General features: G+C 41.8%; 1 protein-coding gene across 1 annotated transcript; it reads right to left on the bottom strand.

Annotated features, from left to right (window-relative positions):
- Positions 1–6,497: 6,497 nt before the first annotated feature.
- Positions 6,498–12,688, bottom strand: TRH (thyrotropin releasing hormone). Its single transcript, XM_081181058.1, has 3 exons — positions 12,516–12,688; positions 10,735–10,949; positions 6,498–8,418 (listed from the first exon to the last, which is right to left on the bottom strand). The coding sequence occupies exons 2-3, from the start codon at positions 10,931–10,933 to the stop codon at positions 7,814–7,816; spliced, it is 804 nt and encodes a 267-aa protein (XP_081037184.1). The 5' UTR covers positions 10,934–10,949; positions 12,516–12,688; the 3' UTR covers positions 6,498–7,813.
- Positions 12,689–14,339: the final 1,651 nt, after the last annotated feature.

Genomic DNA, 14,339 nt, shown 5'->3' with positions numbered 1-14,339 from the left:
AGTTGCTTCTGAGAAGCTTACAACATCCTTTTTGCTCGTCCTCAGCATCTGCCATTCCAAAGTACATTACCTCTCAATTTGGAATTTCCATTTATCTACCATAGCTAATTATTGTATTGTTAGACTTCCGTCTGAGGCTGGGGGTTCTGCTTCCACAGCTCTGGCTGTTCATCAACCACCCGGGTCCACTCCTCCATGCTCTCTGGAGTGCCAACTTGAATAAAATATGGGGGGGGGGGGTAAGCCCCACCCTGCATATTTGATCACAAGACATGGCACGCACACACACCCTTTTGAATGGCAATGCCTATCAACTTGGGGAAGGACAGCCCCCTCAAATATTTTATAGAGGGGGCTGAAAGAACCTCAGTCTCTAGGAGTTGGCTTCTATGGCAGAGGGCATGTCTGGTTTCCATTCAGTGGTATCCACCAAGAGTTCCATTCCTTTCAATTCATTCAGCTGAGCAGCAAGGCTAGTGCTTCTAGGCCTGCTTCATAAATTAGCAGCTCAGTTGAAATCTGATTGCTAAAGCTGGGCTGGTGTGGTCCAGCAAGAATCTTCTTGGGTTCTTACATCTTGCCTGGGACCATCCCCAAATATTGGTGAACCTACTGCCTCATGTCTGCATCCCTGTGGTTCCCTGTAGTCTGCTTCAGAGGTCAGCCCTTTTCAAGGTGCCCCGAGTGCCTTTGGACTCTCATCATTTAGCCAAGACAGGACACAACACGCCTTCGGTGCATTGCCTTCCCCAAGCCAATTTTCAATGCCCTGCTTCTTTGATGTTCTCTGAATGGCTCAAAACACCGGTGATGGGACAGACCTAGCTATTCTATATATACAGATGCCCCCCGCGGGCTGTTAATAATACAAATAAATAAAGCAGCGTGCGCTTATGCTGTGGTGTTGCCATAGTGTCTTTTTTCTTCAAGACATTGCTTTCCCCTACAGTGGAAGGATGGCAATTTAATAAGCGGGAAACAGAGGTCTGCAGCTCCTGAGCACATGTTTAACCATTATCATGCAATTACACTAATTAGGCATTGGAACGGAATGGATTAAGACTGTCCCACCTCTGTCTTCTGGGGGTTTAGGTTGCCAGCTGGCAACAGCTTCCAGGTGGCAGCTTAACTATAATGGGGCTGCAATGTGTCGTTTGGTTTATTACTTGATTCTTTCAGATCACATGGAATATTTTCATGCAATCAGTGTGCCTTCCTTGTACCAGGCTGATCTCAGGGCATTTGTGGTCAGTGGAGACTAGAACTAAATTAGTATATCTTAGTTTTATAACATGCAGGGCCTCCCCACTCAATATCTACAGTTTGAAGGCCAAAATATTGTGTTCTTTATTTAGAAACATACTCCGTTGTTCATTTATGAATTGCTTCCTATAACCTCTAATATACCAATAGAGGCTTGGGTTAATAGTATCTGGAGTATTGTTCTATCAGAACACCTCACATACCATCGGCGACTAATCAAGGGCATCTCCCCCCAAAATACCTTTGGTCTCGTCTCCCTTTTTCTCTTTTATTGAAGAAGAACAGAATATTTGAATGCCATCATCATCACAGAGGTATCTATAAAGGGGATATATTCATTAAAAATGTAAGCTTTTTTCTTTCCTTTTTTTAAAAAGGAACCTACCTGTTAGTTAAGTCTGACACCAGAGGTCCTTCTCTAAATATCCCTGCCACTCTGTAGCGTTTCTTAATAATAATTACTATTATTTATAAGCCACCATATGACTAGGTTGCCCAGAGAGCCACATTTTAGATGTTTTCAGGGGGAAAGATTGCCCAGGATTTTAACTGATTTTATGCCTACTGCTTTTTTATTTTTACTGCTGCTACGATAAATGCTTTTGTTTCTGATGTTTTTGATCTGCTTTATATTTGTTTATGGTTCTCTTTTGTAGGCTATCTTGAAAATCTAGATTAATGAAATTATGTTCCCCAAAAAACGAATAGCTTCCTATGAAGCTATTATTCCTATGAAGATCCTTACTTGATCTTCTTTCCAGTAAGACCCAGAATCATTTTCCTTCTTTGTGCAGGCCCTGCAACAAAATGTTGCAGTGTGGAATGTTCCTGTTCAGGGTTCTAGTGAGCCAGCCAGGTCTTCTTCCAAAATGCTGCATTCTGTTACTCCTCCCCTCTGGTTTCCTGCTTTAACCCCTTCAACGGTAGCCACTTGGACCACTCCTGGGGCTGTTTTTGCAGGAGGAGTTCCTTGAAATCTCCCAAGCATGTTGATACTTGCTGTGTGTTTCTCGGTGGCATTTGGGGGCTACAGTCCTGTTGGCAATCACCTGTTGAATCAGCCATTTAGATGGAGAGTTGATGGGGATGAGATTCCATCTGCCTGGGTTTGGAAGTGTTAACTAAATTCAGGCATGCTTCAGGTGGACCACTTCAGGTGGTCTTGTATGGTGCTATTGGATCAATCAAAATGCAGAAAAGCTGGGGAGATGGCTATTTTGGGAAGTAATCTAGGTCACCTGAGACTGGCAAGCATTCTAGAGATCACAGCTACCTGCCTAACCCCGCATGGTGAGTTTCATCTAGGCGTGGGGAAGAAATTCAATTCAGTTTGCATTTATATCAACTCAATTGATTCAACTTAATTCTCTCTTTCCAAAGCAGTACACAAACCAAAATACAGTGATCCTTGAAGAATGGCACTTCTCTGAATTTTGCAAAGCACTTTTCCAGTAAAGTAATGTGCACAAAAATGCATATACTACGGTAAAGTGTGCATACAAATGCATGTATTAGTGGAAATGGGAAACAAAAATGTGTATATTAGGAGAAAATTGCACTAAAATGCTTACAAATTTCCATGAAGATTTAAATATATAAATATATTGCAAACCGATTTGGACAACTGAATTTAAGATTGGGGGGAAATGAGAAACAGAGAGAAATTGAAACAGGCAAATTTGCCTATCTCTAGTTCTGTGTTAGAGATCGTTCAGCATTAACTCCTTTTAAAACTTTTGAACTCCTTTTAAAACTTTCCACAGTTCAGCAAGGAGGACTGTTGCCCTTAGCATGTGAATAAAAAGCTGATGCCATAATCTGTAGGGTGGCCATGTTCTTATCTGCATGGAAGCAGTCTTCCGGGGCGCAAAGAGCAGAACAGCCATGCTCCTTTGCACACTGATGGATTTCAGAACAGTGTGGGTGGCTCTCAGTCTCTATGGATCTCTAAGAATGCGGGGAGGACAGAGAAAAAAGCACTGCACCGCCTGGGGAGAATTCTGTGACTTGGGACATTAAATGCCTAAAATAAACCAAAGAAAGTCTTTAATCTCCCTCTAATTAGCAAGCCATCCCTGCATGAAAGAGTCTTTTGAAAGCCAGTTTGGTTATGCATTACTTCATTATCTTCCTGTGATGTTTATAATTGTTGCATGTAAAGGTTCTGTGCATATTTACCTGGTTTTGGCCCGAATAAAAAAGAAAAAAAGGCATGCATTTATTCAGTTACAAGCTTCTATCCACGTGTGTGTGTGTGTGTGTGTGTGTGTGCGCGCGCGCGCGCTTCTCCCACTGCCCCCTCCCCCCACATAGAAAAATCAAAGCAACTTGTGCCTCCATCATGCTTAATGGATGTGAAAAGCTCTACATGTTGAAATTCCTTCTCCTCTACTATACTGCATCCTGTGCATTCCCAGTGCTAGTTCTTGAAGCCTCATTTGCACGATGATATGCACAATCCATATTGACCCTGTAGTTTCTCGACAAATACTGCCGTTGGATGCATGTTTCAGAACAGTGCCAACATTTGAGAGCGCCTTCACACCTGCACAGATGAGTGTACATTGCAGATTACTTCATGAATGGTCAAAGAAACCAAAAAGGTCATGCACATCAGGGGAAGACGTCCCCACCCACCTCTCCCCCTCTCTGATATGAACAAGACTGTGCAAATGTAGCTTGAAATGCAGCAGAAGAGGAGCAGACTTCATTCTGTTCTAAGCTGCAAATATGAGTATACCTGCATACAAGCCTCTTATTTCCAAAGGATGTCAGTTACCGGGAAAGATTTGTGGCTTTGCTCTGAAAAGCAGCAGGGTGTGTGTGCGCGCGTGCGTGCGTGCGTGTGTGTGTGTGTGTGTGTGTGTGTGTTTGGAGAATATAAAAACCAGTCATAAGTCACCACCACCACCACCCAACTGCAGATCAGGCTGCCTCTTGGAACAGATTAATTACTGACAAATCAGAGATGCTGGGTTGTATTCAGCAATGTCATTCCACACACACAGTAGATCTCTGTTTGCACAACAGAACTTTCCTCTCCTCTCTCCTGCATCCCCTGTGATGGACAGACCACTGGGTCATCATCCTGGAGACCCTTAGCCAATCATGGCAGGGAGGAGAAATGGAAAATCAGGAGAGACTGAGAATGTAAATGGAGATTTTGACAGTTTAACTGGCAGGTAAGGGCTGGCTAAAGAAGTAGCTAGTTGTGCTTAAGGGTTTGTCAGGCAGAACAAATCTGTTTAATTTCCTCAGGTGGAGGGAAAGGACCTAGAAAGGGGCTAGAGGTGCTTTAACAAGAAGGCTAAAAGTGGTTAGCCATTCTAGGAGGAGATCGTTTCAACAGAGACCGTTTTGTTGTGGATAATTAGTAAAGTTCTTGTTTAAACGTAAAACAGCAGCTCTGACACACACAAAAAGTACTGTGCCTTTGATAGTGAAGCCCTAAAGCTTCATCCCGCTTTGGGGTTTTGTTAATTAAAAAAACAACAGTTTTCATTTCCATTTTGCCTCAGCTTTAATTTATACCCAGTTCAGGGAATAAATTGTCACAGGAACCTCCCAAAGATTAAGGCTTTCTGGGAAATGATATATAATGAACTGAAAAAGGTATTTAAATATACCTTTCTGAAGAAACCAGAGGCCTTTCTCTTGGGCATGGTCGGCCAATTGGTGCCAAAGAAAGACAGAACATTTTTTATGTACGCAACAACGGCAGCAAGAATACTTATCACAAAGTACTGGAAGACACAAGAGCTACCCACCTTGGAAGAATGGCAGATGAAGGTGATAGACTACATGGGACTGGCAGAAATGACCGGCAGAATCCGAAACCAGGGAAGAGAGACGGCGGAAGAAGATTGGAAGAAATTTAAAGACTATCTTGGGAAATATTATAAAATTACTGAATGTTAGATTGATGTTGGACTGAATCTAAGTGGTTACTAGCTGTAATGATTAAGACAATTGGGGGGGTGAAGAAAGAAAGGTGTAAAATTAAGTGAAAATTAAGGGTGAGGATTTGCTGAATGAATAATTTGAATTGGAATACAAAAAGGGGAGGTATGAGGAGGTCCGAGAAATAAGTTAAAAGAAAATAAGTGAATGAAATTATATGTGTTTTTAATTTTATTTTATTTTTTGTATTTTTGTTCTTTTGTCTTTTTTGTATAATTTCTGAAAAGTATATATATATATATATATATATATATATATATATATATATATATATATTAAAAAAATTGTCACAGGAACCTCCAATATGAAGAGTCCATGCTGCAGGTTTACATTCTATGCTACCACATATAGAGAATCCCTGAATTCTCAGCGGCTTTAGAAAGGAGTGATCAAGGGGAAATCACCTCAGACTTGGTCATGTCTGAGGTGATTTCCCATCTTCACTGAGGGAGTCCCTCTCTCTCTCTCTCTCTCTCTCTCTCTCTCTCTCTCTCTCACACACACACACACACACACACACACACACACAGAAAATCCTGGACCAGAATTTGGGGGCTCACAAGGAGAGGAAAGGAATGGGAAGCAAGCAGAAGTCGACTCATGCAGCACTGGATACAACCCGTTAATTTCTTTTTTTCTTCTTCTTTATAGCAAAACATTTGGCCTCTGCCTTGTTCAGCAGCTCAGGTGTCAATCAAAGGATGATATTCACAAAGACACATCCATGTATCTCTGTAATAACAAGGCTCCACCCCCAAAACATCCTTCTTCTCAAAAGCTTTGACCCCCTCCCCAAACCGACATTGATTATTTCTTTTAAGGAGGATGCTAGCTAGTTTATGTATGTTCATTCTGATTTTTTTTATTCATCATACACAAGCAGAAAGTTTCAGAAAACTCTATTTCTACACAAAGCAACCTTCCACACCAGTAATAAACCACTGCTATATACAAACATGTCGTCATCACCATACACAAGTTTTGACTTTAAAAAATTCTGTTTTCCTCCATCACAGTTTGGGTTGAATTTTTTTCCTTTTTTAAATTCAGGAGGGCATTGATCATTTGGCACATTGTTTATTTGCTTTCGTATGACCGAAAAGGATAACTGAACAAGGGAGCACTGTTAATTTTGGATATTTATTGATTTGTTTATGGTAAATAAACACCATTTGTCTACAGAAATTGAAAACATTCCTTTTTGGGACAACAGGCAAACTTTTCCATATTTTACAAATGAAAATCCACATAATGAGACAAAGACGCCTGCTTGCTGCAATTTAAAATATTTATTGTAATTAATCCTTATTTGGAAACAAAGTGAGACATTGATTCAAAGACGGCATACTGGAACCCAGGCCCTGTGAGGATTCTCAGCTGTGGATTTTCCAAACAAAACCGTGCACTACTATGAGTCACTTTTAGGGCAAAGGATAATAGCAAATGTCAGATTTGCTAAACAGGCATGCCATTTCTCTATGCACATTAATCCTGTTCATTAGCAAGATATCAGTCCAATCCACCTTTGGCAGAATAGAGAAGGCAGTGGCTGTTCACAATCCCCCTATCATCAAGACCACTTGAAAGCAGCATTACCACATGGAGAATAGCTAGAGGCCCTGCATAAAAAGTTCCAGAACAGGAAAAGTAGCTTCATGGAACCTGTGTGGATATGGATGGAATTCACTTATAAAGGTTGGGGAATACTGACCCCAGTCAGAAATCTACACACACACACTGGTGTTACTTATATTTGTGGATCAGGCTCCTTGTGGATTTTTTTCTTCATTGCAATAGTGTTTGGACCGTCGTGGTCCTTGCTGCCTGCATGACGAGTTATCTCGTCAGTGCATAAAATGGTTTCCCTTTTAAAAGAAAAAGCAAACCACTCTGTCTACTGCAGGCTTGCACAGGCTAAGCTGTCCATGAGGCCAGAGTCCTGCCCTAAGCCCTCCCTCCTTTATCCACAGGTTTTCTCGTTCCTTCCACATGGGCACACCCACTGGCGTACGTTTGATGGAAGCACTTCCCAATTTTCAGGATTACAAGGGACCTGCAGCTGATTCTGGCACTGTGTTTCTCTGACTGAAGCCCCATCGAAGGAAATGCTATACAAAAACAGCAAACAACATACTCAGGGATGAGTATGAAGTGTGCTATTTGCAAACTCTTTTGGAGCTGGAATGCCAGTTGCAAGCATCAAGAAGACTGACATCTGACTACCATTGCGTTTGGATGGGTTTCGTCCTGTATTAACTTATGACCCACACAAGAAATGAAACATTGGAATCATCCTTTACTAACACGTTCCATTTTAAGCATGTGGGGGTGCACCTGGCCATGTGCCTCTCAAGGGGTGGGGGCACAAAGTGCCATGCTTAAAATGAAATCCGTATGTCCATGCATTGCTAAATCTGGACCATAGCCCACCAGGAAGGAGCACACTATACAGAATCACCTGCGAAGTAGGTTTCAGCAAGCAGAAAGGAAGGAAGAAGAAAAAGGGTTATGGATGGAACATTGAATGGCTGGGAGAAATCATTCGGAGGAATGAAAACAATGAGAAAGCACCCCCCCCCCCGGCCATGTCTCATTCCTCTTCCTCCAATGCACCATCCCATGAAGACCTTCTTCCGGGATGTTGCCGCTTCTCATCGACACGGCCCTTGCTTACGTTATCGAGCAACTCTAGCAGCAAGCTGCCTTTGCTACATTCAAAGGAATCCTGGGGCTTGCAGGGGACAGTAGTGTAGTCTGGGTTCTCTGCATCCACCAGGTACCTCTTGCCCGGATGCTGTCGTTTCTCCAAGTTCTGCTCGCCCTCATCCATCTCCTCCTCCCAGCTCCTCTTGCCAGGGTGCTGTCGTTTGCTGTAAGTCAGGTACCTCCTGCCTGGATGTTGCCTTTTGGAGAATTCATCCAGATAAGCTAGCTGGCTGCTGCTAGGGAGGTCAAGGTATTGTTCTTGCAGGTACCTCCTGCCTGGGTGCTGCCTCTTCTGCACTTCTGAGTAGGGATCAAATTCATCCTCTTCCTCTCTTTTCCCAGGGTGCTGACGCTTCACAGTTTCTCCGTAAGATTCCTCATCCACACCCTCCCTCTTCCCGGGATGCTGCTTCTTTTCTAGATCGTAGAGAGATCTCTTTCCAGGGTGCTGCCTTTTCGAGATCCAGTCTGGCTGAAAAGCTCCTGGCTCTGCCCAAGGAAATGAACAGCATTAAAACACTCCAAGAATAACGTTGTTCTTGATTGAAAGGGAGCATTTGTTTATTTAACACCTATTAGATGCCGCCTGAATGTAATAAAACCTCTAAACAGTTTTCAAAAAAGCCCACACCGTTCATTTGACACCAATTAAATTAACTGTATCAATAACATACAATTAAAAACAGGTATTTGAAATATTCCAAAGGTAATTAAAACCAACAGTATGCTTAGAAAATTAAAATGCATGCTAGCATTCTACATATCTGGATGGACTTGACCAAAAGCTGTCAAGTGGATATATTTGGGGGTCAGACAATCCTGAAACAATTCAGCAAATTTGCCTGCAATGTGCATATGCTAATTTATATGTATCTAATATAATTTATATGCATCTGGGGATGTCTACTATATTTTCCCTACTATACATATTTTTATATGCAGCTTTACACAATAGGCACACTTTTGCCAAGTTATTTTCCCTTATGTACTTCATTTTGTATGCAGTTTTCACTAATGTATGCATTTAAATGCACGCATTACCCCCTTGTATATGCATTTGTGTACACATTACTTGGCTGAAGAACTGCACTGCAAAATCCTATAATGGGAAAATTTGAAGGATGGTTGTTTTTCAGTTCTTGTATTGCTTCAGAACCTGCAAATGTTGTTAAGTTAGCCTGTAAATGTGAACTGAATTGTCCCTTTTCTCTCTCAGTGCTCCCACACGAACCATTGTCGTTCCAGTGTGTTGTCTGAATAATCCTTCTGCATTTCTTTAGACCTAACCCATGGTGACTTCTTGTATGTGTGAATGACACCTTGGGGACACATCATGCGGATGCTGCAAAAACCATGCATGCACAAGGAGCACTCATTCCACAATAAACACCCATCTGGAAGCTCCCTGAGATATTCCTTTTTTACAATTATCTGGGAATGGAATTAAAGTGGAAGTCTTAACCCCGTGGTCAAGATCCTTCTCTTAGGTGGATCCAACTGTTCTTGCTTAAGTGACCAAAAAAAAAAATCTATGCAGTGTCCGTCGAACAATATAAAACTATTATTAATAATACACACCCCCAATCAGCAAACACTAAAAGCAAGTATACAATACTAGTGTCTGGATAGGCTAGCTGAAATAACAAAGTGTTTAGAAGGCTTTTTAAGATAGTATAGCATGGGGGCCTGCCCAATGTTAATTGTTGAGAGAACATATTTGGAAAGTTGCAGTCAGATGTTGCCCCAGTACAGACCAGTCTCTCAGGCATAGGCAGGTTAACTCATGTTCTTCCAGGAACATAGGATACAGCTTTATTATACTGAGTCGGACCATCAGTTCATCTAGCTCAGTAGTATTTACACCAGAGGTGGGCGAGTTTCAGGTGGGCAGGATCTACTTTGTTTTTTACTAGAACCAACCAGATCCAGGTGCAAAACAGGGAAAGTGGTTGTGGGGAGGGGGGGGGGTGATAACACAGATGAAAGAAGAAGCATCCCTCTCAGCACGGGAATCTGTTTTCAGTATCAAACTTCTGCTAGCGAATTCCAAAAAGTCCATCTCTGGTGCCACACACTCTCAAAACCTCCTTTCACCTGAACACAGCCTAAGCTAGAAGGGGATGCTTTTTGTTCTTGCTATTTTGGGGGAAAAAATGGAGTCAGAACTCCTTGATGATCCAATGTGCAATATGATTTAGTTAGTGCATTGGAAGACGGGAAGGCGACTGTTTGAAAAGAACAAGGGGTTTACCCTAACACTGTGAGCAACAACGTTAACACAACAAGCTAAATACAGTTGCAGCATCCAAAAGCCCTCTCTTAACCCTCAGTTTGCCCTTAACTTCTGCAGGTCTCCCTGTGTCACCATATATATTGTTGACTGGACAGTTGATCCCAACCTACTAACTGCACACCCCTGGTCTCTACTGACTAGCAGTGGCTCTCCAGGATTTTGTCAGCCATACCTGGATATGCCATAGATTGAACCGGAGACCAGCGTGCACATACTGAAAGGAATAGTGCCTCTTCCCTAGAGAGGCCAGTCTGAAATGGAACTGAGTGGATAAGGGAGCAAAAATGTGATTTAATAATGAATGGCCCGCATCTCAGCATGCAGCAACTGACGAAGGTGCCTATTCTTCCTAACAAATGTCATTAAATTCCCTAAACCTCAACACACACACACACACACACACACACACACACACACACACACACACACTTTGAGGCCCTTTACGAACAGGGAAATGGCATATAAACAAATACAGCCATGAACTTCAGCTACTGCCAAGGTACACCATTTACCTTTGTTGGGATCTTCTTTGTCATCGTCCACCTTCTTCAAGATGGACTTCAAGATGATGTTTTCTGCCCTTTGGAGGATGCCGTCCAGATTGCTCTTTCCCTCGTTCTCCACCCCCTCTGGAAACGGCTGCCCCACATTGACACAGACGCTGGCAAAAGCCAAGGAGAGCAGCAGCAGGAGCCGCTGGACCGATGTCATCGTGGGACGGAAGGTCCTGCAGGTAAAACAGGGTGGCAGAGAATGGAGCAAATATGGAAAGAAATTCAGCATTCCTGATAATGCAAAGAAACATGAAACGTCCGGGAGCTAAATGTAAGCTTTCCTGCCATCATCCAGGTCTACTGAAGTTGCCCATGGAAATGGGTGCTTGTCCCTTTAAATATTCTAGATGCACTCTCACTTGAGTTGAAGATCTTCAAATGAATGTGGATGTTTGCCTTTGAGCAAACACAAGGACTGACTCAATATGAGAGCAAATGCTGGTGGTACAGTATTTTAACATACAGTGGTACCTCGGGTTAAGTACTTAATTCGTTCTGGAGGTCTGTTCTTAACCTGAAACTGTTCTTAACCTGAAGCACCACTTTAGCTAATGGGGCCTCCCACTGCCTGCCGGAGCACGATTTCTGTTCTCATCCTGAAGCAAAGTTCTTAAACTGAAGCACTATTTCTGGGTTAGCGGAGTCTGTAACCTGAAGTGTCTGTAACCTGAAGCTTCTGTAACCCAAGGTACCACTGTATTCATTTAATGATGGAAAACACACACACACACACACACACACACACACACACACACACACACACACCTCTCTCTCATCCCCCAGCAATGAGCTTTTTAAGTGGCCAAAGAGCTAACTCGATGTAACCTACACTCAGTGCTCCCCTCCCCTAAAAAAAATGTTTAGGGGCACTCTCATTTTGACTCAAGAAAATCACCATTTTATACTCCAAATCAGGAAAAATAAACACAGTAAATGGACAAAAGTAAAAAGATTCACAAAATATTCAGGGGTATGCATACCCTGCGTCCCCCCAGAAAAAAGGTAGTGCCTACACATATCCAAAGTTATATATAAAACCTTTGCTTCCAAACATTGGATTAGATTTTGTTTTGTAGTATATCTTTAAAAATGCAAAAATGTTTATAATACAATTATCAGCATATAATTATTATAGCTTGCATAAAATTTCTTTCTTAAAGGACTGTTTTAAACCAGTATATTGTTCTAGCTTTAATGAAAATCCATTTTTATTTCGGCTTTTTGCCATTTATTTTCTAACAGCCCTCAAAACATTTTTTAATGAAGCAATGTTAAAAGCTTGAATAAAAACTACACCTTGATGTTATTTTATATTTTGTCTAATAACTTAATGAAATGCATTTTAGCATGCTGGAAAATGTAACAAAAACATAATGTGATTGCTTTTAATGTAATGCCAACTGTTTTATATTTCTAAATCTGGTATCTGGCAAACTATCAATGATTATTTTAAGGCACCCACTTTAATCAAATCAGAGTTACTTTAAAAAAAACCAGAATGCTTTGCTAGTAAATGAAGTATATGCATTCTTCTTTAAAGTTTTATAAAGCTATAACTCAAATTCAGAGCAGGCATTTCCCTTAAATAAATAGCAAAAAATATAGAACAATGAAGATCATAATTGAAGAAAATCTGTATCTTAGTGTACAGACTTGTGAGGTGTTGTTTAGTTTCAGCCTTCATCAGAAGGGAGAACTTGAGCCAGACAGCCTAGCAAATAAATCTAAATGGAAATTACCTTCTGCCCTGGTGCTTTATTCCTTTGCTGAGGTTACCAAAGAGTTTTGTCCGAGCTCACTGTATTTCTGCAGCTATTCACTCGTCTGAGCTTCGAAACTGTCCTTTCTCCTTTGAATCACATCAGCTCTCCAATAGAACTGCCCCTGAGTTCTCTTTGGTGGGTGAGCTCTTCCCTTCTTATACAGTGCTGTCTCTAGACACATTATGCAAATAGCCGTGAGGGAACTAACGTATGTGATGCGTTGTGTGTCTCCCCCACATACACCCTTCCCCTTTCATTGATGTCAGTGATCTGAAATTTGAATGCACATTAAAATTCCTACAGTTTTTAAGTGACCTCACGATGCTACTTTTTTTGTTTCTTCCTTTGTTTTGGAAAACAGCATTAAATGGGGGGGGAGTTTGTGTCTTATATAAAAGGCTCATGAACTTCAGGTTAGAGAAGGGTTATGAGTCACGTCTAAAGGGCTCAATTCAACAATGCAAACAAGTGTAAAATGATGCGTGTCATGGCAAAAGACCTTTGTTGGCATCCATCTGTCTTGGGAGACCATGGAAGAGTGCACCTTCGGAGCAAAGTTCAACGGTTGGAAACTTACAGTGCCTGCTGTGGCTGTAGAGACCGATACAGGAGAAACATGTTTTATTGCAGCTGAGGCAGATGAAGGTGTCTGGTTTTGCTGCTACAGGTGCACCATAGGGTTCCTCTCTCTGCACTCCTCCCAGTGGCCATTCCTTCTTTGGACACTGCTGTGGATTCGGGACTGATATAGTATTTCTCCATGCAGTGCATAGTTCAGCTTGGGAACTTGCACCGCCAGCAGGCAGTGATGGCCACCAACTTAGACGGCTTTAAAAGAGGATTGGACAAATTCATTGAGAATAAGGCTATCAATGGCCACTAACAATGATGTCTGTTATGCTCTCTCTCCACAGCTGGAGGCAGTAATGTTTCCAAGAATCCGTTCCTGGGGGACCACAGGTGGGGAGAGTAGAACCTGCTTGTGGGCTTCCCATAGGCATCTGGTTAGCCACTGTGAGAACTGTGAGGACGCAGGACTAGATGGGCCACTGGCCTGATCCAGCAGCCTCTTCTAATAAGTGAAAAGCAAAGTAAAAAAAAAATGGCATAGAAACTATAGGTTGATAATGTATTGATGTGAGGGCCTCTCATGGGCAGATTTTCAGTTCTGCTTCCTGTGGAAAGTGAAATCATCCACACGCAAGGAGGCAATTTCCTGCAGTCCATCGATGTGCATTGCACACTCTGTACCAAGAGTTGAGAAAACGCCATCCAATATACATTTTGAATTGAAGTACTGTGATTATATTAACAAGCCCCACCCTCACCCCAAACCACAGAGTATCTTGAATAAAATCACAGCTTTTCTAGCTGTTGTTTTAACCCATGCAGTTTCTTCATCTGGCCTATGCATCTCCAGTAAAGCTTTTATTAGAAAATTTTGCTGCATTTTGTTAAATTCTCTTGGACTATATGTTGACAATGAGACAATTAAAAAGTGTCAGTTCATGTTCCAATGTGTGAAGAGAAAGAAATAGCTGTGACCATAGAGAGTGGGTTGTCAAGTGTATCCATTTCATTTTTTGTTTCACTGCAGACTACAGTAGAAATCCAGAGGCAATAATATCTCCTTTTGTTATCTATCATCCACTCTGTGCCCCCTGCCCCAGAAGTGACACAAACTCAAATGCTGTGGATGCAGATCATTCAACATTGCAAAATTACATACACATTATTAGCTGAATCATTTATCTTGAGAAGAGATTTGAGCTATCTTGATTCAGAATTTGGATTTTATTT

This window comes from Podarcis bocagei, assembly GCF_964188305.1.
Source record: "Podarcis bocagei genome assembly, chromosome: 2".
In the NCBI taxonomy this organism is placed as follows: Eukaryota; Metazoa; Chordata; class Lepidosauria; order Squamata; family Lacertidae; genus Podarcis; species Podarcis bocagei.
The sequence above is the reverse complement of the archived record's forward strand: the minus strand, read 5'-3'. Positions and strand labels throughout refer to the sequence as shown.